Below are 23,420 nucleotides of genomic sequence, written 5' to 3'. Positions count from 1 at the left end.
TTTTGTGTTATAGAAAAAAATTGTATAAAAAGGATTTTCTGACAAAAATAAATAAATATGTAAATTTCACCTCTATTTTGCTCTAAATTCCCGTGAAACACCTAAAGAGTTCATAAACTTTCTAAATGCTGTTGAGAATACTTTGAGGGGTCCAGTTTCTAAAATGGGGTGTTTCATAGGGGTTTCTAATATATAGGCCCCTCAAAGCAACTTCAGAACTGAAATGGAACCTAAAAAAATAAATAAAATTAGGCAATACTTCGCTTCTCCTAATGAGCAGCGCCCACTCTGAGATGACCCGAGTTTTGACCGTTTGTATAAACAGAGATCCATATTAGACCGTTTCAGTGCCCGGTTTTCCCAAGCATACACCCCCGAGAATTGTATTTCTATTGATGAGTCCTTGGTACATTTTAAAGGGAGGCTTCAATTCCGCCAGTACCTGTCGGGTAAGAAGGCAAGGTATGGTGTGAAGTAGTATAAGCTGTGCGAGAGTGCATCAGGGTATACCTACAAATTTAGGATATATGAAGGGAAGGACAACAGTATTCAGCCCCCAGAATACCCCCCTTACTGGGAGTTAATGCAAAAATTGTGTGGGATTTGGTGCACCCACTGCTGGACCAGGGCTACCACCTCTACCTGAATTTTTTTTTACCAGCGTCCCACTCTTCAAGTGCCTCGCTTCCAGAAGTACCCGCGGCATGCGGCACTGCTAGAAGAAATCTGAGAGGCCTCCATAAGACTCTGCTTGGGCAAACAAGAAGGGGTGAGAGCAGGGCACAATCCAGCAGCAACATATTGTGTGTCAAGTACAAGGACAAGAGAGATGTCCTTGTATTGACAACAATACATGGCCACACCAGTACCCATGTACCTGTACGAGGTACCAGTACAGAGACCCCCAAACCAAACTGCATCCTGGACTACAATAGGTACATGGGAGGGGTGGACTTGTCAGATCAAGTCCTGAAGCCCTACAGCGCCATGCGGTGCGGTATAAGAAGCTGGCCGTGCACATCATACAGATGGCTTTGTACAATGCGTACATGCTACATCGATGTGCAGGACAGAGGGGAACTTTCCTGGAATTTCAAGAGGTGGTTATCAAGAAACAAATTTTTAGGGACCAAGAAGCTGGAAAAGTACTTCTGGAAGCGAGGCCACACGCATCATACCAGGGCAACACTTTCCAGGAGAAGTTCCCCAAACTGGCAAGAAAGGAAAAAGTCAAAAGAGGTACAAAGTCTGCTATAAGAGGGGGATAAGGAAAGACAGAATATATCAATGTGACACGTATCCTGAAAAACCAGGGCTCTGTATGAAAGTGTTTTAAAATGTATCATACATCCCTTGATTTTTCATCTACCCCAGTTTTACTTACCCTGATGCACTCCGCACAGCTTATCCTCCCTCGTCTTTCCGTTCTGAGCCCTGCTGCGTGCCCAGGCAGCTGATAACAGCCACATTGCGGGTATTGCCATACCCGTGAGAACCCACATTACAGTTCATGGGGTGTATGTCTCCAGTCAAAATGCTCACTACACCTCTAGATGAATGCCTTAAGGGTGTAGTTTTTAAAACGGGGTCACTTCTTGGGGGTTTCAACTGTACTGGTACCTCAGGGGCTTCTGCATACATGACTTTGCAACAGAAAATCCCCAGTAGGCCAAACGGTGGTCCTTTCCTTCTGAGCCCTCCCATGGGCCCAAACGGCAGTTTATCAACACAAATGGGGTATTGCCGCACTCAGGACAAATTGGGCAACAAAATTGGGTATTTTATTTCTTGTGAAAATAAAAAAAATTCAGCCAAAACGACATATTATTAGAAAAAATTAATTTTGTTTGAATTCCCAGCCCAATTGAAATAAGTTATGTGAAAAAACTATGGGGTCAAAACGGTCACAACACCAATAAATGAATTCCTTGAGGGGTGTAGTTTCCAAAATGGGGTCATTTCTGGTGGGTTTCCATTGCTTTGATACCTCTGGGGCTCTGCAAATGCGACACGGCACCCGAAAACCAATCCAGCAAAATCTGGACTCCAAAGAACACACAGCGCTCCTTCCCTTCTGAGGCCTCCCATGGGCCCAAACAGCAGTTTATCGCCATAAATGGGGTATTGCTGCACTCAGGAGAAATTGGGCAATAAAATAGGGTATTTTGTTCCCTGTGAAAATAAAACATTTTGATGAAAAATGACATCTTATTGGAAAAAATTTCATTTTTTAAATTTCACAGCCCAATTCAAATACGTGCTGTGTAAAAACTGTGGGGTCAAAATGGTAACAACAACCATAAATTAATTCCTTGAGGGGTGTAGTTTCCGAAATGGGGTCACTTTTTGGGGATTCCTACTGTTTTGGCACCTCAACACCTCTTCAAACCTGGCATGCTGCCTAAAATATATTCTAATAAAAAAAGAGGCCTCAAAATGTACTAGGTCCTTTTTTGCTTCTGGGGCTTGTGTTTTAGTCCACGAGCGCACTAGAGACACATGTGGGACATTTCTAAAAACTGCAGAATCTGGACAATACATATTTAGTAGTGTTTCTCTGGTAAAACCTTCTGTGTTACAGATTTTTTTTTAATACAATCTACTTTGCTTTCATTTCTGTTAAATGCCTGAAGGGTTAAATAAACTTTCTAAATGCTGTTTTGAATACTTTGAGGGGTCTAGTTTTCAAAATAAGGTGTTTTATGGGGGTTTTTAATACATAGGCCCCTCAATGCCACTTCGGAACCGAACAGGTACCTTAAAAAAAAAGCTTTTGAAATTTTCTTAAAAATATGAGAAATTACTGTTTATGTTCTAAGCCTTGTAACGTCCAAGAAAAATAAAAGAATGTTCAAAAAACAATGCTGGGGGCGTGGCTAGGCGCACTGGAGAGCGGACGCACCTAAAGAGAGCTCCGGGCCAGGTCCGTGAATAACGGGAGAATACACCGCAGAAATGGGGAAAGCTAAGACCCGTAGCTCCCTCAAATGCCCACAAATACCGGGCACTTCGGACGTACCCATCCGCAACTTTTTTCAGCAGCTCCAGGAGCTGGCAGATCCAGACGAAGAGGGCGCCGGATTAGTAGGCCGGCAGGCGCCATCTTGCCCGGACCATGAGGCAGAGGCGGAGGCGCCTCATACGGAAATGGAGCCAAGCCTGGGGACAACCTCGGTGGAGGGTGAGTCAGACCAGGGCCCCTGCCCCGACGATCAGCCCTCAGATAGGCTGGAAGGAGAGCGGATCCACCGCCATCACCAGCCCAAGGGACAGCGAGACAGGGTAGCAGCGGCGGGTACAGCTTCCCAACCGCAGGACCACGTGGCAACCTCCCCTGCACCTTACCTGGGACAGCATACATCGCCTTCTCCTCCTGTTAGTCCAGCGCACTCCCCGATAAACCCAGGAGATGCCGACAGAAGCCTGAGCCCGCCGGCGAAGAAAACGCTGTATATACCTAAACCAGGCATTAGCAGAGAGAGGGGCTTTTCATGTTTGGATGCAGACTCATTACCTATCAGGGAGCCGGGTCGCGATCACCGTGGTCACAGGCCACCTAAAACGGCTGTGGGAGCGAGATCCATGCAGGGGCTGCCCCCTCCTGATGAAGCAGCTCTAACCCTGAGGGGACACCCGGAGCTACAAGCACTACTTGCCCTCCTACCAACAAAGAACGACATGTCTCTATTAGCTGCAGACCTTAAACCAGCTTGGCGCCAAGATCTTCAAAGAGTACAAGGTGAGGTCACGGCGCTACATGCCCGAGTAGACGACTTGGAGGAGTTTAAAAGCCATATCTCGCAATCCGTACAGGAGTTAGAAAGGGTCACTGAGACGCAAGCGACACAACAACGATTCCTGGCGTCACAACAAGATGATTTGGAGAATAGAAATCGAAGGAATAACATATGAGTACGTGGCCTTCCAGAAGCGACACGCACGGCTGACCTCCTCCCCACCCTTAGAGGAATCTTCAATGGCCTCATGAAGAAACCTGTGGAGTCCCACATCGAAATTGATCGAGCCCATCGAGCGCTCAGAGTCCGCAGCAATGATCCCAGTAGACCCCGGGACGTAATTTGCCGTATCCATTACTTCGCAGTCAAAGAGGAAATTATGCAGCAAGCAAGAGCTCTTCCGACCATTGATTTAGATGGAGCAACGATCTCACTGTTCCCAGATCTCTCGCGGCGCACCCTGCGACAAAGAGCACTTTTGAAACCTTTATTATCGGTTCTCCAGTCCCGGAACATTCCCTATAGATGGGGATTCCCTTTTGCTCTCCATGTAAAATGGGGAAACACGATGGCAAGCCTTGAGGTACCGGAAGAGCTTCCTACTTTTTTGCGAGAACTAGAACTGCTGCGGATGTCCCTCCCGGCCTGGGAAGGCTTCCTTAGAGAGCCATCGGGCACGTCATCTTCTGCCGCCTCTTGGGATCTGAGGATTGCTCCTGAGCGACCATCATCACCGAGACCACAGCGCCTGCGTCGCAGACCGACCACTCCAACGAGACGACCCCTGGATCGCTGACTCCTCACTCCCGTTTCTTTATCAGCTTCCAGTGGGTGAATATGCTACGGCTGATGATGTGATTGCAGATTTATACTAATGTTTTTCTTTCTCCTTAATATCATTTGCATTCTCCTGTTTCATATGTTACTGTTTGACGTAAAGGGTTAGACCTGGTCCTTCAGAGGGAGTATTTGTTCTCTGGTCTAGTCTTCTGTGACCCCCATAGGGTTTAAACTAGTTTACTAGTAAAGAATTAGCGCGAGTGCGCTTCACTGATAGATTATCCTGCGGACAGTATCTACTGTCACTTGTTTTGGTTTCTTTTCCTCACCTCTCCTTTTACCTTACTCTTTTTCGTTCCATTACTTTACTTTACTATATTTTTTATTTTATTTTTTGTTTGTTTATTTTTGAAGAGACAGACGGGGTTAAGGGTGCTTGCTTCTTGACAGGATGACTGATATCAATGTGGCCTCGTTTAATGTACAGGGGTTTAATGTCCCCCAGAAGAGGTCCCAAGTCCTTTATGCAATGCACAAGCAGAAAGCACATATTGTGTGCCTACAAGAAACCCACTTCCACACAAACCATTTTCCTGACATGAAGAACAGATATTATACATCTATGTATCATAGTACTAACCCAGAGGGTAAAACAAAAGGGGTCTCGATTTTTATTCATAAATCTCTCCCCCACAAAGTCCTTCAAGTCCAAACAGATCCCGACGCACGGTTCCTCTTCCTCACCTGTGAGATAGGGGAACAAATATACACGATTGCGAGTTTATACGCCCCAAATATAAATCAGGTTGCATTCTTAATCAAGACACTAGAAGCACTGCAAGTCTTCAAGAAGGGGAGCCTGCTTTTATGCGGTGACTTTAACATACCTCTTAACACATCCTGGGACACCTCATCTGGGAGATCTAGCATTGCACATAATAAGCTGAATAAAATCAAAAAACTCTTCCATGACATGCAGCTCTGCGATGTATGGAGATTGGCGCACCCGTCGGACAGGGACTACACCTTTTTTTCCCATGTTCATAACTCTTATAGTAGGATTGATTACATTTTGTCGAACCATAGTTTGCTTCCTCAAATCACCTCATCACGTATTGGCAATATTTTGTTGTCGGATCATGCACCTTCTGTGCGATCACCTTACTCCCCAAACAGAGGGGTTCTTACACATGGAGGCTCAATGAGTCACTCCTACAAGACTCCTTATGTAAGCTCGATCTTGAAAGAGCAGTGACGCACTTTGAACAGGATCATGCTGATGATTCTACCTCCCCGCCAATAAAATGGGAAGCACTCAAATGCGTGTTGAGAGGGATCCTTATAAAGCATGGAGCGCGACTCAAAAAAGAGGCGAGCGCTTAACTCATCTCCCTACTTGCTGAACTGCACGCACAAGAAACCCAACATAAACGTACACTGCAGGCAGACGCACTACAAAAATTACTCCTAAAAAGACAGGAAATTCAGCATGTGCTCAATAAAAAATATGCTCGCTTGCGCCAACTATTTTCCCACTCCATGTATGAATGGGGAAATAAACCCGGAAGAACATTGGCCCTAGCGCTTAAAAACCGGATGTCAGCCTCCTATATCCCTTCGATCAAGGATGAGGCGGGGGTAGCAGTACATACCTCGGAAAAGATAGCGGAGGCTTTCCTACAATATTATGGGGCATTGTACAATCTACCCGCCCCGGCGGAACCCCAGAGTCCGTTGGGGGAATCCCGCTCACTGACGAAGTACGTGCTAGACACAGCTCTTCCCACGTTGGCCACTGCAGATAGTGAGCTATTAGAGTCCCCCTTTACATTAGAGGAGTTAACGAATGTAATTAAACAGCTGCCAATGGGTAAGAGCCCGGGACCAGACGGGTTCACAGCAGCCTTCTATAAATCTCTGTCCGACGGGATTTCTCCAACATTGTTACGTTCCTTACAGGCGCTGTCTGGAGGGGCACCGACACCACCTGAGTTTTTGCTAGCTCATATCACCGTTATTCCCAAAGAGGGCAGGGATCCACAATTGTGCACTAGCTACCGGCCTATTTCCTTGATAAACACAGACGCAAAAATATACGCAAAACTATTGGCGAATAGGTTGGGAGGCCTGCTGGGATCCCTAGTCCACCCGGATCAGGTTGGCTTTGTCCCCACCAGAGAGGCCCGAGACAACACTCTGAAATCTTTCTCTCTTATAGACCATGCAAAGCGGACTTCACTCCCCTGCATGTTGCTCTCACTCGATGCTGAGAAGGCCTTTGACCGGGTGGACTGGGGATTTATGTGGAAGACGCTGGAACAGATTGGAATAGGCCCATCCATGCTGCAAAGTATAAAGGCGCTGTATTCGGGACCGCAAGCTAGAGTCAGGATAAACGGTCAGCTATCCTCTACCTTTAAAATAAACAATGGTACCAGATAGGGCTGCCCCCTATCTCCCCTTCTCTATGTCTTAACCATGGAGCACCTTTTACAGGCGATTAGACATAACCCGGACATCAGCGGCATACAGGTCGGGGGACACCACGTCAAATGCTCCGCTTTCGCAGAAGATGTACTGGTATACATCACACAACCTCGTATCTCCCTGCCGGTACTGATGTCCACTATTGAGGAATATAGCCGACATAGCAATTTTAAGATCAACCTCACTAAGAGCACGGCGTTGAACATATCTCTTGATAGCAGCACCTTACAAGACTTGCAGTCCTCTTTTGGCTTTACCTGGCAACCTAGGGCGATTAAACCTGGGTATAATGATACCCTCGGACATAACGCAAATATATGCCATGAACTATGGTCCCCTCTTACAAACTATAAGACGAGACTTGAACACATGGGAGAGTAAGTGGCTGTCCTGGCTAGGGAGAATCAATGTCTTGAAAATGAATGTATTACCCCGCTTACTATACTTATATCAAAAGCTACCTTGTACCCCCCCTTAAGACGCTGTTTCGAGATTTAAATGTTTGCTTTAAGAAATTTGTCTGGGCTTCGAGAGGGCCAAGGGTGGCACGCCACATCCTGGTACAACAGAAAAATAATGGGGGGTTGGCTTTACCGGATTGCTTCTTCTATTACATGGCTGCAACCTTGGCGAGGTTACTTGACATTGCTCATACCCCATCGGACAAGAGGTGGATACAGTTAGAAGCAGCCCAGACAAAACTACCATTGATCACCCTTCCCTGGGCGCCGAGGCTACCAGGCAGTAGGAGGGCATCCAAGTCCTTACCTATGGTGGTAGGGGAACTACCCTAGACAGGTACCTCGCCAGGACTGGCCTGTTCTCTAGAAATGGGCCGCCAGTAGTAGGGAACAAGGATTTCGCCCCAGGATTGCAGCCATCCTTTTTGGGTAGACTGGGAGGTGATGGGGTCTTGGGTGTCCTGTTTAAAAATGTGATGGTATCGGGTCAATTAAGACAGTATGAAGATTTGGTCACAGTAGACGCCAGGTCTTTGCGGTCGAGGTGGGACTATCTCCAGCTGCAGCACTATTTTAGCAAAAATAAACACTCCCTACAACTGTCCAGGGAATTGACCCCTTTCGAATCTCTAGTCTCCTCTTCCTCCACAGCGCCGAAACCGATAGCACGGGTTTATGCTCTTTTACTTGAAGAGAAGAGGGTATCCAAACCTTCCTATGCCCTAAGCTGGGAAAAAGAACTGGGGACATCTATTTCACCCGCTGACTGGTCCAGGGCATTTACGTTATGCCATAAATTCTCAATCTCATGCAAAGCTCAAGAAACTAATTTTAAAATCTTGTCTCGATGGTATAAGGTGCCGTCAGTCCTGAGTCGGATATACCCGTCTACATCGGATCGGTGTTGGCGCTGTGGACTAGCGAGGGGAACGATGACCCATATATGGTGGGATTGCCCTATCCTTCGCCCATTTTGGGGATCGATACTATCTTTGATCAAGAACATCCTCGACATAACCTTAGAGGACAGCCCAGAAGTATTACTCCTATCCATAATACCGGGAGGAACCAAGGGACGGGCCCGCACGCTATTGGGCTACATCCTGGTTGCAGCTAGAACGGTGATCCCCAGACATTGGAAAAGTACTGTTATCCCTACGGTGTCGGAATGGATCAGGGAAATGTCACATATACACGACATGGAAGAGTCGATAGCTATAGCCCACCAGCGCTCTGTCTCTCACTTTCAGACTTGGCAGAAGTGGCATGATTTGCGTACCACCCCAGAGTTTGAGGCGCTTAACTCTTAAACATACGTCTGTCTGATGCATTTTAGTTTGTTCTTTGTCTTTTCTTTTCTTTCTCTGTTTTATCCACGCCGAAAGGTGCCTACTCCTGCCTACCCCCTACTCCTGGGAACAGTAGGTACCTGGATTACTCCTGGTAGTAAATTTTAGTAGAGCCCACGAGTGTTGTCGGTGATTATTATAAGATGATTGGTTCGCTGTGAAAAAACAGCCTATCAGATGCAATGTTAGGAATATTTTATGTGAACTTGTGATATTTGCTGTATATACGCATATGTACTCTTGATAACTTGTTTTATGATGTGACAAATTTGAGATATGTATCTACCCCCTTACTGTGTATCCCCCCTTTGTTTTTTTTTCCTTTCTGTATCCCCCTTGCATATGTTATGAAAAACTTTAAAATAAAGAATTTAAAAAAACAAAAAACGATGCTAATCTAAAGTAGACATATGGGAAATGTGAACTAGTAACTATTTTGGGTGGTATAATCATCTGTTTTACAAGCAGATGCATTTAAATTCTAAAAAATTCTATTTTTATAAATTTTGCCATTTTTCACCAATAAACACTGAATATATCGTCCAAATTTTACCACTAACATAAAGGACAATGTGTCACGAGAAAACAATCTCAGAATCGCTTGGATAGGTTTAAGCATTCCGATGTTATTACCACATAAAGTGAAATATGTCAGATTTGAAAAATGGGCTCTGAGCCTTAAGACCCAAACTAGGCTGCATCCTTAAGGGGTTAAAGTAACATACCGTAAAATAGACAATTAGACAAATATGCAATGCTTTCGCTTTACTTTTATAAGGGTAAAACAAAACCTAAACTTTCTTCTCCTGGCTTAAAAAAACCTGTAAATATATATATTTATGTATATTCATATGAATTTACATTTAATTGAAAATGTGGACAAAAGGTGCAGCAGTTTACATCCTCATAACTTTGAAAGCCCTGGAGGAAGCCAAGTTATGTCGGTCTGCTTTCATTCCGGGGGAGCCATATGCGGTGTTTCCGGTATCATCAAAAGGAGATGTACAAAAAAATCTCTGAGTATGGAAATCGCCATCAGACGACCTTAGAGGGGGTGTTTTCACAGCGGGGAACACATTTCCTAAAAAAACATTAAAAAAAACATGTACATATGCATAATGTTATATTCTCTATATGTTTTGTTTATTTTACACTTAAAAGCCCCATCTTTTTGCGACAGCAAATATTGCATCCAGCATAGAGGTGGGCATTGCAGGGCACTCATTGAAAACAATAGATTCTATTGGGGCCCATTGATATTTCAACTTTAATGCAGCTAACAGTCGACACAAGAGAGAACCCCATACAATTATAATGTTTGAGAAGAATGTGTGAGTTTTGTCTGATTAGTTTTGTCATGATCTACCTATCCATACATTTAAATAGTCCTTCTGATATATATCGCAATAGATGGTTTGTGTGCATCCCTTTTGCATTGGTACCTAGGAGCCCTGTGCCAAAGTGCTTGCACTCACATATAGTTTACTTGCATTGTAGGTTTACACTGCGGAAATACAATGCAAGTACGCCACGTGTGAGCACACCCGTACTCCTGTGCCACCAAGGGTGTTTCTCTATAAAATAAATTATGTAAGTATATTTTCCTATTCGGCCTCATGCATACAAACTATTCTAAAAAACAAGTTACAGCACTGCCCATAGCAACCAATTTTCCAGAACAGGTATAAAGTGGTACCATTCTTGTTTTTGTGGTACAAATTTCCCAGCTAAAGCTAGGAATAGCCGAGTCTGTCTGAGCAAGAGATTTTCAAATATAGTTACATAGTTAGTACGGTTGAAAAAAGACACATTTCCATCAAGTTCAACCAAGGGATGGGAAAAGGGAAGGGAAACATTTCTACACATAGGAGCTTATATTTTTTTGTTCTAGGAAATTATCTAAGCCTTTTTTAAAGCCATCTCCTGTCCCTGCTGTGACCAGATCCTGCGGTGACTATTCCATAGATTCACAGTTCTCACTTTCTCCAGACAGAGGGAGTGCCCCCTTGTTTTTTTAATGGGTTTTTACATGGAACAGGATTTCACCATATTTTTGGTATGTGCCATTCATATATTTATATAAGTTAATCATGTCTCCCCTTAGTCGTCTTTTTTCAAGGCTAAATAGGTTTAATTCTTTTAATCTTTCCTCATAACTTAGATTCTCCATGGCCCTTATTAGCTTTGTCGCTCTTCTTTGTATTTTTTCTAACTCCAGGGCATCCTTTCTATGAACTGGAGCCCAGAACTGAACTGCATATTCTAGATGAGGCCTCACCAATGCTTTGTAAAGTGGTAATATTAAATCCCTGTCCCGCGAATCCATGCCTCTTTTAATACACGACAATATCTTGCTGGCCTTTGAAGCAGCTGATTGACATTGCATGCTGTTATTTAGTTTATGATTTACAAGTACACCCAGATCCTTCTCAACAAGTGACTCCCCAAATGTAGCTCCCCCTAGGACATATAATGCATGCAGGTTGTTGATACCCAGATGCATAACTTTACATTAAACTTAATTTGCCAACTGGATGCCCCTACACTTAGTTTGTTTAAATACGCTTGCAATTCACGGACATCTTCCATAGAATGAACTATATTACATAGATTGGTGTCATATGCAAAAATAGAAATAGTGCTATTAATCCCATCCTCTATATCGATAATAAATAAGTTGAATAATAGTGGTCCCAGCACTGAACCCTTGGGTACACCACTTATAACCGGGGACTATTCAGAGTAGGAATCATTGACCACAACTCTCTGGATACCGTCCTTGAGCCAATTCTCAATCCAATTACAAACTATACTATCTAAACCTATGGTCCTTAATTTAACCATTAGACGTCTATGAGCGACAGTGTCAAATGCCTTTGCAAAGTCCAAAAACACTATATCCACAGCGGCCCCTCTGTCTAGGCTTCTACTCACCTCTTCATAAAAACAAAATCAGGTTGGTTTGACAACTTCTGTCCTTAGTAAAACCGTGCTGGCTTTCACTTATAAAAAATTTTTTGTCACATAATCCTGTATATAGTCCCTCAATAGCCCCTCAAACATTTTCCCCACGATGGATGTTAAGCTTACTGGTCTATAATTAACCGGGGAAGACCTAGAGCCCTTTTTGAAAATAGGTACCACATTTGCCCTGCGCCAGTCCCTTGGCACTATACCAGTCACTAGAGAATCTCTGAATATTATGAAGAGGGGGACTGAAATAACTGAACTAAGCTCTTTAAGAACTTTACGGTGTAAGCCATCTGGTCCCGGGGCCTTGTGCACATTTATTTTATTTAAATTTAGAGCTTGGACCATATCTACATTCATCCAACTCAGTATATAAACTGATATATTAACACCGCTATATCAGCTGCTCTTTCTTCTGTTATATATATAAAGCTAAAGAGCTAAAGAACCCATTTAGTAACTCTGCCTTCTCTTGAGCCCCTGTGACCAACTCCCCATTACCACTATTTGAGGGTCCTACATGTTCAGACCTTGGATTTTTTACATTTATATACTTGAAGAATTTTTGGGGATTTGTTTTATTATCCTTAGGCACCTGCCCTTCATTTTGTATTTTTGCTAATTTGATTACATTTTTACAGATTTTATTACGCTCTTTATATAAATGGTTAGAGAACTGTAACAGCTGACCGCATCCTCCTGGCCGCCTCCCTGGAGACGCTAGCTCGCGTTGCCTTCCCGTCCTGGACTGAGTATTAGAGTGCGTGCGCAAGCTCGTCGCTGGTCTTAAAGGGCCTGCGCGCAAACTTACTAAAGTTTCCCTAACATATCCCCAGATCACCCCGAACTATAAAAAGGGCTCCACCCTTCATTTCCTGAGCATTGTTGTTGTCTACCCATGTTCGTATTGCAATTGGTCCTTTAGTTGTATTCTGCTCCCAGTGTTCCCGTATCCTGTTGATGTATTGTTACTCCTCTTCCCTGTTCCGAATCCACAGTTTCGCTAGCTCTACCACCTCGCTTTGATGGTGATCCTAAAGCCTGTAGAGGTTTCACTAACCCATGTACCATCCATTTTCGCTGCGTGCTCATCTCTTCCCCTATGATGAGGCCAAGGTAGCATTCATCAATTCTCTTCTCGTTGGCAAGGCCCATCTTGGAACGGGAGGGGCCGGAATTCTCGAAACTAGCATTATTCTTAGAGACTTTTCGTTCTGTATTCGAGGAGTCGGGTCGAACATCCTCTGCAACTGCCACTCTGCTAACTCAAGCAGGTTTCCTTGAAAAAAAAAACAGGAACACGGAAAAGGGATGTGGAGAGGGGAAGACAAAAAAGAAACAGGCGCTCCTCTAAGGTGATATTGCATGAACAAAGTGATGCAGATGGTGCTGTGTGGGACTCTTGGATATAAGTGAGTCAAACGCATTAAGTGGTATTCACCCCCTAGGGTTGTACAGCAAGGTCGGCACAACTCAACTTAATTGTTTCGTATTATAACAGCGTGCAAGCCTCTGAAGTGAACACCGGCGACCGGTTAACACCAAGACGTCCGGTGGAAGATAATATCTAATGGATTACAAAAAATGTGATCACTCCTTCTCGTGGCGGTCCTGTAGTTCTTATTTGAAACTCATAATGTTCCTTTCATTTAGGGGGGAATACTCCGTAGTCCTTAGGTGTTTATGTGGTAAAAAAGTTGTTTATTTTAAAATATATAAAAAACATATTCATTTAATTTTGACAGAAATAAAACAAACAGGATAAGAACATGTGACGCGTTTCAATCTAGGACCTAGGTCTTCATCAGGCATAAAAAATACAGACATTTCTATGATGCTTAAAAGGGGTTTTCCCATGAGAGACATTTATGACATATCCACAGGATTTGTCATGAATGTCAAATAGATGCGGGGTCCATCTCCAGAACGGGGCCCCCTAAACCCTGTTCAGCCGCTCTGTGTTGCGGCTGAATGGGGAGAATTCCGACCATGAAAAAAGTTATATGGTCGTGAGTTACGTAAACAGCGTAGCTCGCTGAGCTACGCTGTTTCCGTAAGCCCCATAGAATTGAATGGTGGTTACGGAAACAGCGTAGCTCGTATGCTACGCTACTTCCGTAACTGCCATTCACTACTATGGGAGTTACGTAAATAGCGTAGCTCAGCGAGCTACGCTGTTTACGTAACTCACAACCATAGAACTTTTTTCATGGTCGGAATTCACCTCATTCAGCCGCAACACAGAGCAGCTGAACAGGGTTTAGGGGGCCCCATTCTGGAGATAGGTGCAGGTCCCAGAGGTGGGACCCGCGTCTATCTGACATTTAGGACATATCCTGGGAATAGGTCATAAATCTCTCTCATGGGAAAACCCCTTTAAATAAGAACAGGTCAAGTGCTATGAGTCCAAGTTCATGGGGGAGTAGTCTTTTCCCTTGGTCATATGACGCCTATTAGGGAATTTCTCGAAGGAACTACAGCAACGGAAATGGGTGCTTTGATTTAGGGCCGGATGTTTATATTTCAATCTAAATTATGATATTGTTATTTTTTACTTGTTGATGTGTTTTTAAATAAATTGCATTATTTTTTATTTTTGTTTGCAGTGTCTTTTTTTTATAGGTGATACGTTCTTCTCTATATGTCCTGTTCCTTTTGATTCCAAAATTGAACCCTCTAGGACATAATAAATAATAATCCTCCTCAATTCAACAGGCTAGTAGTTAAAATACGTTCTAAATGTTTATGCTTCAAAGAGCATTCTCGTAGCCATGACTCCAAGGCTCTATTTGTTGTTAGATGAGTGGGAAAAGGAGTTGCTGTTGTGATGACTACGGATACTCTAAATGTTCATTGGTTGATCACAAACTGTGTCATGTGATCCCACAAGGATGACCCTAATGTAACGTTACTACAAGGATGATAAATCTACCTATCTGCGGCGACTGATCTGGCCAGGAATATGGACCTTCAGGATGATAAAAAGCCGGTTTTTGGAAGAGCCAGTTTATAGAACACCAAAATGAATAGGAATATTTTGCTGGATTGGGCACTGTTTTGTTAAGTATTACAACAATTCCCTTTTCTACGTGACATGGTGTGTAGATTTCTTCAAAACGTAAGTATCTATTGCTTCTTATGTAAAAATATAAACTTTGACCGATCTCGTGTACATGGTCCTCAATTATTATAATATGGTTTTACTCCGAGTTCTCATGTGTAAAAATGTTTATGTTGTTTCTATGTTTTCGTTAAGGCCGTCAGGGGTCAGCGTTTGTAGTTTAAATATCCAAAATGCTTCTCTTTCCTTCACTTTGGCAATGCGGTTATGAGCTTTTTACTACATGTTCTATTGAGGAGATTTTTAATCCGGAGAAGGGTGAATTGTGATATCTGAGTAAATGTTTTGAGAGGATGTGTTTTTGATATCCTATTTTTGCATTAAATCAATGGTTATTTAGTCTACATCGAAGTGGTTGTGTGGTTCTACCCACATATTGAACACCACACTGATATTCAATAACATAGATCACAAACTCTGTGCTGCAGTTCATGAACGTTTTGATTTTATATTCTTCCTTCGTTATTTTTTATATTATAAATTTACGTCCATGGTCTATACTCTCACAACAAAGACATTTGTTCCTTCCACATCTGAAAACCCCCACTATAGAGGGAAAAAAACTTATATTTTCAAGGGCTTGTTTATTCCTAAATCTGCTAGGGGCCACTACGTTTTTGATAGTTTTACCTCTCCTGAAAGTGATTCCAGGTTTTTTTGGGATTTGTCCTGAATAAAATTATCCCCAAAAAAAACCTGTAATCTCCTTCAGAAGAGGTAAAACTGATGTGGAAGGAGCAAAAACACAGCCTCTCAAGACATTTACTCAGATATCACAATTCATCATTCTCCGGATGAAAAATCTCCCCAATAGAACATATAGTCAAAACAGCTCATAACTGCATTGTCAAACTGAATGAAAGAGAAGCATTTTGGATATTTAAACTACAAACGCTGACCCCTGACGGCGTTAACGAAGACATAGCAACAACATAAAAATTTTTGCACATGAGAACTCGGAGTAAAACCATATTATAATAATTGAGGACCGTGTACACGAGATTGGTCAGTTTATATTTTTAGATAAGAAGAAATAGAACCACCATGTCACATAGAAAAGGGAAGCGTAGTAATCCTTAACAAAACAGTGCCCAATCCAGAAAAATATTCCTCTTCATTTTGGGGTTCTATAAACCGACTCTTCCAAAAATCAGCTTCTTATCATACTGAAGGGCCATATTCCTGGCCAGATCAGTCGCCGCAGATAGGTAGATTTATCATCCTTGTAGTAATGTTATATTAGGGTCATCCTTGTGGGATCACATGACACAGTTTATGATCAACCAATGAACATTTAGAGTATCCGCAGTCATCACAACAGCAACTCCTTTTCCCACTCATCTAACAAAAAATAGAGCCTTGGTGTCATGGCTACGACAATGCTTTTTGAAGCATAAACGTTTAGAACGTATTTTAACTACTAGCCTCTTGAATTGAAGAGGATTATTATTTATTATGTCTTAGAGGGTTCAATTTTAGTATCAAACGGATCAGAACATATAGAGAAGAACGTATCACCTATAATAAACAGAAACTGCAAACAAAAAATAAAAAAAGTAATGCAATTAACTTAAAAACACATCAACAAGTAAAAAATAACAATATCATAATTTAGATTGAAATATAAACATCCGTCCCTAAATCAAAGCACCCATTTCAGTTGTTGTAGTTCCTTCGAAAAATTCCCTAATAGGTGCGTCATATGACCAAGGGAAAAGACTACCCCTCATGAACTTAGACCCATATCACTTGACCCGGTCTTATTTAACCGGGAAAAGAGTATTTAAGCATCATAGAAATCAGTGTATTTTTTATGCCTGATGAAGACCTAGGTGCTAGACTGAAACGCGTCGCATGTTCTTATCCTGTTTGTTTTATTTCTGTCAAAATTAAACGAATATATTTTTTATATATTTTAAAATGAACAACTTGTTTTTACAACATAAACACCTAAGGACTACGGAATATTCCCTCCTAAATGAAAGGAACATTACGAGTTTCAAATAAGAACTACAGGAGCGCCACAAGAAAGAGTGATCACATTTTTTGTAATCCATTGGATATAACCAACAAGTAAGGGGAGTTGATGGTAGGAGTATGCCAACTCCTTCTGTACACTGGCAGCGGAGTTGGCGTAGAACAATGATGCTTTGGTGGTGACCTTTTAGCAGAGACTGTCCACGCACATCAAAGATTAACTAGAAGCTTGCGATCTTTCCAATCTGGTTGCTCTTGTCTTATTGGTCACCCGGGTCGACATGAGGATACAGAAACGTGCTCAGGACGTTCAGCGGGAGAGACATTTCCACTGGCTGGCACCCTCGTTCCAGAGACCTTTATTGCCTCCCCCTGTTTACCAGAAGAACCTATGCAGGTGGACATCAAATTTTCCGAGCAGGAGAAACAGCGCAGACACTCTCAAGGTTTTTGTCTGTATTTTGGCCTCAAAGGCCATTTTGTGCGCCAATGTCCACAAAATCCGGGAAACTCCAGCACCTAGGGTCAGTTGGAGAGACCACCCTAGGTGAAACAGCGCCAAAGCCTCTCCCAAATTATCGATTCCTGTGACCCTTGTCTCTAGAGACATGCCTATCTAGATTCCGAAGCAGCTGCAAATTTTATCCAGCAGTTGCTAGTGGATCGCCTACATCTACCCACAGTTCCTCTGGAGAAACCACTGGCTGTTGCCTCTGTGAATGGACTACCATTGCCTGTTCCTATTGTTTCCGTCACTAAACCACTGACACTACAAATCGGAGTTCTTCACTTGGAACAGATCACCTTCCTAGTCTTGTCTAAAGCTATCATCCCTATTCTACTGGGCCTGCCTTGGCTTCGTCTACACGCTCCAGTCCTCAACTGGAGTTCTGGAGAAGTCCTCCGATCTACCCCCACATTATGCCAATTTTGCAGACGTCTAAAGCAAGAAGGAGGCAGAGACTGTTCCTCCTCATCGCAGCTACGATTTCCCTGTTGAGTTACTTCCTGACGCCTCACCACTTTATTGGCGAGTCTATCCTCTCTTCCTGCCGGAGACCCTAGCCATGTCTGCCTACGTTAAGGAGAACCTTGAAAGAGGGTTAATCCGGAAGTCTTCCTTCCCGGCCGTAGCCGGATTCTTCGTGAAGAAGGAGGATGGATCTCTTCGTCCATGTATCGACTACCGAGGTTTGAACCAAATCATGTTCAAGAATAAGTACCCCTTGCTGCTCATCCTAAATCCTCGACAAGCCAGATGATCGCTATACTTCGTTTGATTTCAATTCTTTCTTCACTTCAGTCCTGCTGACAAGAATGTGAAGGCTGATGCCCTGTCTCGATCATTTGAGACTAATGACTCTGAGGAAATTCCTCAATATATTATAGATCCTTCTAGGATTATTGCCACTAACCCTCTGCAAATAAGAGATATTCCTCCCGGAACGACTTTTGTTTGTCTTGCAGACAGAAAGAGAATTCTCCGCTGGGGACACAGTTCCAAACTGGCAGGACACTCAGGTGTTCAAAGGACTTGATGGCTTGTCATTAATAGTGGCCCACGCTGCCTAGAGATGTTGCGGACTATGTGGCTTCATGTACGAACTCTGCCTCGAACAAGTCTACCCGCTCCAAACCTGCTGGTCTGCTCCTACCCCTGCCTGTCCCTGATGCTCCCTAGCAGCATATGGGTATGGACTTTATTACAGACCATCCCACCTCAGCTGGACGTAGTATGGTCTGGGTAGTAGTGGATTGTTTCTCTAAAATGCGACATTTTATTCTATTGACTGGTCCTCCATCTGCTCCTCATCTGGCAAATCTATTTATTCTACACATCTTCCATCTGCACGGACTTCCTCTGCATATTGTCTCGGATCAGGGTGTACAGTTTACGCCCAAGTTCCGGAGAGCCATGTACAACCTGCTAGATGTTAAGCTGGACTTCTCATCCGCCAAACACCTGCAGTCCAATAGTCAAGTGGAGAGTACCAATCAAATTCTGGAGAATTATCTTCATCATTTTGTTTCCACCCAACATGACAATTGGGAACAACTTCTGCCTTGGGTAGAATTCTCTTACAACAATCATAAAAGTGAGTCTACTGCCTATTCTCCTTTTTACATTGTGTACAGTCAACATCCACGAGTTCCCCTTCCTGTTCCAGCCATGACTTAAGTACCGGCAGCTAACTCTTCATTTGGGACTTTTATTTACATCTGGCAGCAAACTAAGGCTGAGATTCTCCAAGCAGTGGACCGCATGAAAAAGCATGCCGATAAAAGAAAAAAAAGTTACTTCTCAATTCTCTCCTGGAGTCAAAGTCTGGCTATCCTCGAGAAACATTCGACTCAAGATACTTTCTCACAAATCCGCGCCCAGGTTCCCCAGTCCTTTCGAAGTTCTGCAACGGATAAACCCTGTATCCTATAAAATTTGGTTGCCTCCTACTCTCAGGATTCCCAACTCATGCCAGTATCCCTCCTTAAGCCTGTGGTTCTGAACAGCTGCAGTAAAGCTCTTAGTTCTGCAGTTGCTCCCAGAGGTTCTTGTGATGTGTTTGAGGTGAAGGAGATTCTGAACTACAACAGAGTAGGAGGAAGGACTTTCTATTTGGTGGACTAGAAAGGGTTTGGTCCTGAGGAGAGGTCCTGGGAGCCAGAAGAGAACCTTAATGCACCTACCCTCATTTAAAAATTCCTCTTATGGACCCAAGAAGAGGGGGCATAAAGGGGGGTACTGTAATGGCTGCGGCCATGGACCCCACCGCTTCCCATCGTCGTACAGCCACAACCGCAGTCTCATGGCCGCCAGCCAGCGTCTCCCTCCCCGGAGAGACCAGCTCGAGCGGCCTTCCCATCCTGGACAGAGTATTAGGGTCTTGTCTCCGGTCTTAAAGGTGTGAAAAAGTATTTCCCTCCTAAGTGTAACAACTGGATGTTCCACCTTTGCCAGTAACAACTGAAATAAAATGTTTGTGATAACTTGCGATGAGTCTTTTACTTTGCTGTGGAGGAATTATGTCCCGCTCTTCTTTCCAGAATTGTTTTAATCCGACTACATTGGAGGGTTTACGAGCATGCCTATCCAAGGTCTTGCGACAGAATCTTAATGGGATTCAGATCAGGACTCCAAAATTTTTCTTTTTTCTTTTGAGCCATTTAGAGGTGGACTTGCTTGTGCCATTCTGATCATTGTCCTGCTGAATAACCCAACTGCGCTTGATATTTAGGTCATAAACTGATGGGCGGACATTCTCCTTTAGGATTTTATAATAGAGAGCAGAATTCATGGTTTCAGCAATTATGACAAGTCGTCCAGGACTGTCAGAAGCAAAGCAGCCTTAAATCATCAAACTACCCCCACCAAGTTTGACTGTTGTTCCGATGTTCTTATGGTGGAATGCGGTGTTAGCTTTACACTAGATGTATCGAGACCCATGTCTTTCAAAAACTTCCACCAAAACTTCTTTAACTTATCAGTCCACAGAATAATATCCCAAAAGTCTTAGGGGGTTATCTAGATGTTTTTTTCGTCAAATGAGAGATGAGTCTTTGTGTTCTTTTTGGACAGCAGTGTTTTGCACATTGCAACTCTCCCATGTATGTCATTTTTGCCTATTGTCTTTCTTATTGTGAAATCGTGAATTGATCTTAAGGGTATGCTTCACACAGAGTTTTTTGCCAAGCAGAAAAAGTCTGCCTCAAAATTCTTTCAGGATTTTTGAGGCACATTTTGAAATGCAAGCGTTTTTTTAGACGTTTTTTGAGGCGTTTTTATGAGGAAATGCAAAAATCGCAAATGGTTTTTAGTCAAGAACCGGGTTAAAAAAACCTCTCCAAATGAACGGCAGTTTTCTTCTGCCTATTGATTTCAATAGAGTTTTAGGGGCAGAAACAGCTCCAAGATAGGGCATGATGATTATTTTTCCGCGAGTGGTGAAAAACCATTGGGGAAAAAAAAAAGTCTCTACCTCCCATTGAAATCAACGGAAGGAAATTTGTGGTGTTTTTTTACGCTGATTCCACGTCAAAATAAAACACCAAAAAAAAAATGCTGTGTGAACTGGGCCTAACGGAGGCAAGTGAGGCCTACGTTTCTTTTGTGACCTCCTAGATGAGTCGTCGATGCGCTCGTGGTGAAATTTTGGTAGGCCGGCCACTGTTACAAGTTTTCTCCATTTCTGGATAATGGCTCTCATTGTGGTTCGCTGGAGTCCCAGACCCTTAGCAATGGCTCTGTAACCCTTTCCAGACTGGTAGATTTTAATGTATTTGTTTGTCATCTGCATTTTACTCTCTTTAGAACGTGGCATCAAGTGAAGCTTTTTAAGGCCCTATTAGTCTGCTTTACATTGACAGACAGGTTTTATTTAAAGGAGTTGTCCCACAAAACACATGTATCCCCTATCCACAGGATAGGGAATACATGTGTGATCGCTGGGGGTCCAATTGCTGGGACCCCAAGCGATAACGGGAAACTGAAAGTCCCCCGAAATGCTCCATAAAAGTGGAGCGCTTGTGCGCCTGCCTGACCAGCACTCCATTCATTTCTATGGGACATCTGGGACCGCTGTCTCTGGCAGATCCATAGAAATTAATTCTCATGGATCACTTCAGGGGACTTTTGGTCCCTCATTCTCCTTATCGCTGGGGGTCCCAGCGGTCGGACCCCCAGCGATAAAACATGTATTCCTGTGGATAGGGGATACATGTGTTTTGTGGGACAACCCTTTTAAGTGATTTTTAGATTAATCAGGTCTGGCAGTAGTCATGCCTAGGTGTGGCTAGTGAAATTGAACACAATTGGCAATTGAATTTGGTTAACTTGTTGATTTAGAAGCTAAGGGGGAATTACATGTTCACATAGAGTCAGGTAGGGTTGAACAGCATTTTTTCTTCAGTAAAAAAAATCATTGAAAAACAGTATTTTGTGTTCATCCCAAGTTAACACAAAATACTGTTTTTCAATTACTTTTTTTATTGAATGAAAAATGCTGTTCAGTCCTACCTGACTCTATGTGAAAATGTAATTCCCCCTTAGCTACTAAATCAGGTAGGACTGAACAGCATTTTTCCTTCAATAAAAAAATGATTGAAAAACAGTATTTTTTGTTAACTTGGGATATCTTTCTGTAATATTAAAAATAGTTTGATGTTCTAAAATTTTTTACGTGAGACAAATATGAAAAATAAAATAAATTGGTTAGGGGGCAAATACATTTGGACAGCACTAACATATACAGTATATACAGTGGATATAAAAAAGTCTAAACACCTCTGTTAAAATGCCAGGTTTTTGTCAGGTTACAAAATTAGTCCAAGATGAATAATTTCAGAACTTTTTCTACCTTTAATGTCACCTATAATCTGTACAATTGTATTGAAAACCAAATTGAAATCTTTCAGAGGGGAAAAATAAAAATAAAGAACAAAAATAATGTGGTTGCATAAATATGGACGCCCTTAAACTAATACTTTGTTGAATTACCCTTTGACTTTATGACAGCATTCAGTCTTTTTGGGTAGAAGTCTTATCAGCATGCCACATCTTGACTTGGCAATTGTTAGCCACTCTTCCTTGCAAAAGCGCTCCAAATCTGGCAGATTGCGAGGGCAACTCTTATGTACAGGCCTCTTCAGATCACCCCACAGATTTTCAATGGGATTCAGATCTGGGCTCTGGCTGATCCATTCCAAAACTTTCAACTTCTTCTGGTGAAGCCATTCTTTTGTCGATTCGGATATATGCTTTGGGTTGTTGTCAGGCTAAAAGGTGAAACTCCTCTTCATCTTCTTAGCAGAGGCCTACAGGTTTTGTGCCAATATTGACTGATATTTGGAACTGTTCATAATTCCCTCCACCTTGACTAAAAGCCCCAGTTCCAGCTTCAGAAAAACAGCCCCAAAGAATAATGCTGCCTCCACCATGCTTCACTGTGGGTATGGTGTTCTTTTGGTGATGTGCAGTGTTGACTTTGCGCCAAACATACCTTTTGGAATTATGGCCAAAAAGTTCAACCTTGGTCTCATCAGACCATTACACGTTTCCCCACATGCTTTTGGCAGACTTGTAGGTCTTTGCAAAACATAGCCGGGCTTGGATGTTTTTCTTTGTTAGAAAAGGCTTCCGTCTTGCCACCTTACCCCACAGACATATGAAGACTACGGGAGATTGTTGTCACATGAACTACAAAAACAGTACCTGCCGGAAAGTCCTGCAGCTCCTTTGATGTTGCTGTAGGCCTCTTGGTAGCCTCGCGGACCTACTTTCGTCTTGTCTTTTCATCAAGTTTTGAGGGACGTCCAGTTCTTGGTAATGTCACTGTTGTGCCAAATGTAATCCACTTCTTGATGACCGTCTTTACTGTGTTCCATGGTATATCTAATGCCTTGGAAATTCTTTGGTACCCTTCTCCTTACTGATGCCTTTCAACAATCAGATCCCTTTGATATGTTGTAAGCTCTTTACGGACCATGGCTTTTGCTGTCACATGCAACAAAGAAAATGTCAGGAAAATCCTAATAGAACATCTGA

General features: G+C 42.9%; 1 protein-coding gene across 2 annotated transcripts in view; it reads right to left on the bottom strand.

Annotated features, from left to right (window-relative positions):
• Positions 1–9,599: 9,599 nt before the first annotated feature.
• The window catches only part of CCNB1IP1 (cyclin B1 interacting protein 1), a 64,999-nt gene continuing 51,178 nt past the window's right edge, over positions 9,600–23,420 (bottom strand). For both annotated transcript variants that reach the window (XM_075853169.1, XM_075853178.1), the window contains exon 4: positions 9,600–9,895. In XM_075853169.1, the coding sequence (XP_075709284.1) occupies positions 9,711–9,895 (185 nt within the window). In that variant the 3' untranslated portion in view covers positions 9,600–9,710. The remainder of the gene's footprint in view (positions 9,896–23,420) is intronic.

Source organism: Rhinoderma darwinii, chromosome 1, assembly GCF_050947455.1.
Source record: "Rhinoderma darwinii isolate aRhiDar2 chromosome 1, aRhiDar2.hap1, whole genome shotgun sequence".
Classification (NCBI taxonomy): Eukaryota; Metazoa; Chordata; class Amphibia; order Anura; family Rhinodermatidae; genus Rhinoderma; species Rhinoderma darwinii.
The sequence above is the reverse complement of the archived record's forward strand: the minus strand, read 5'-3'. Positions and strand labels throughout refer to the sequence as shown.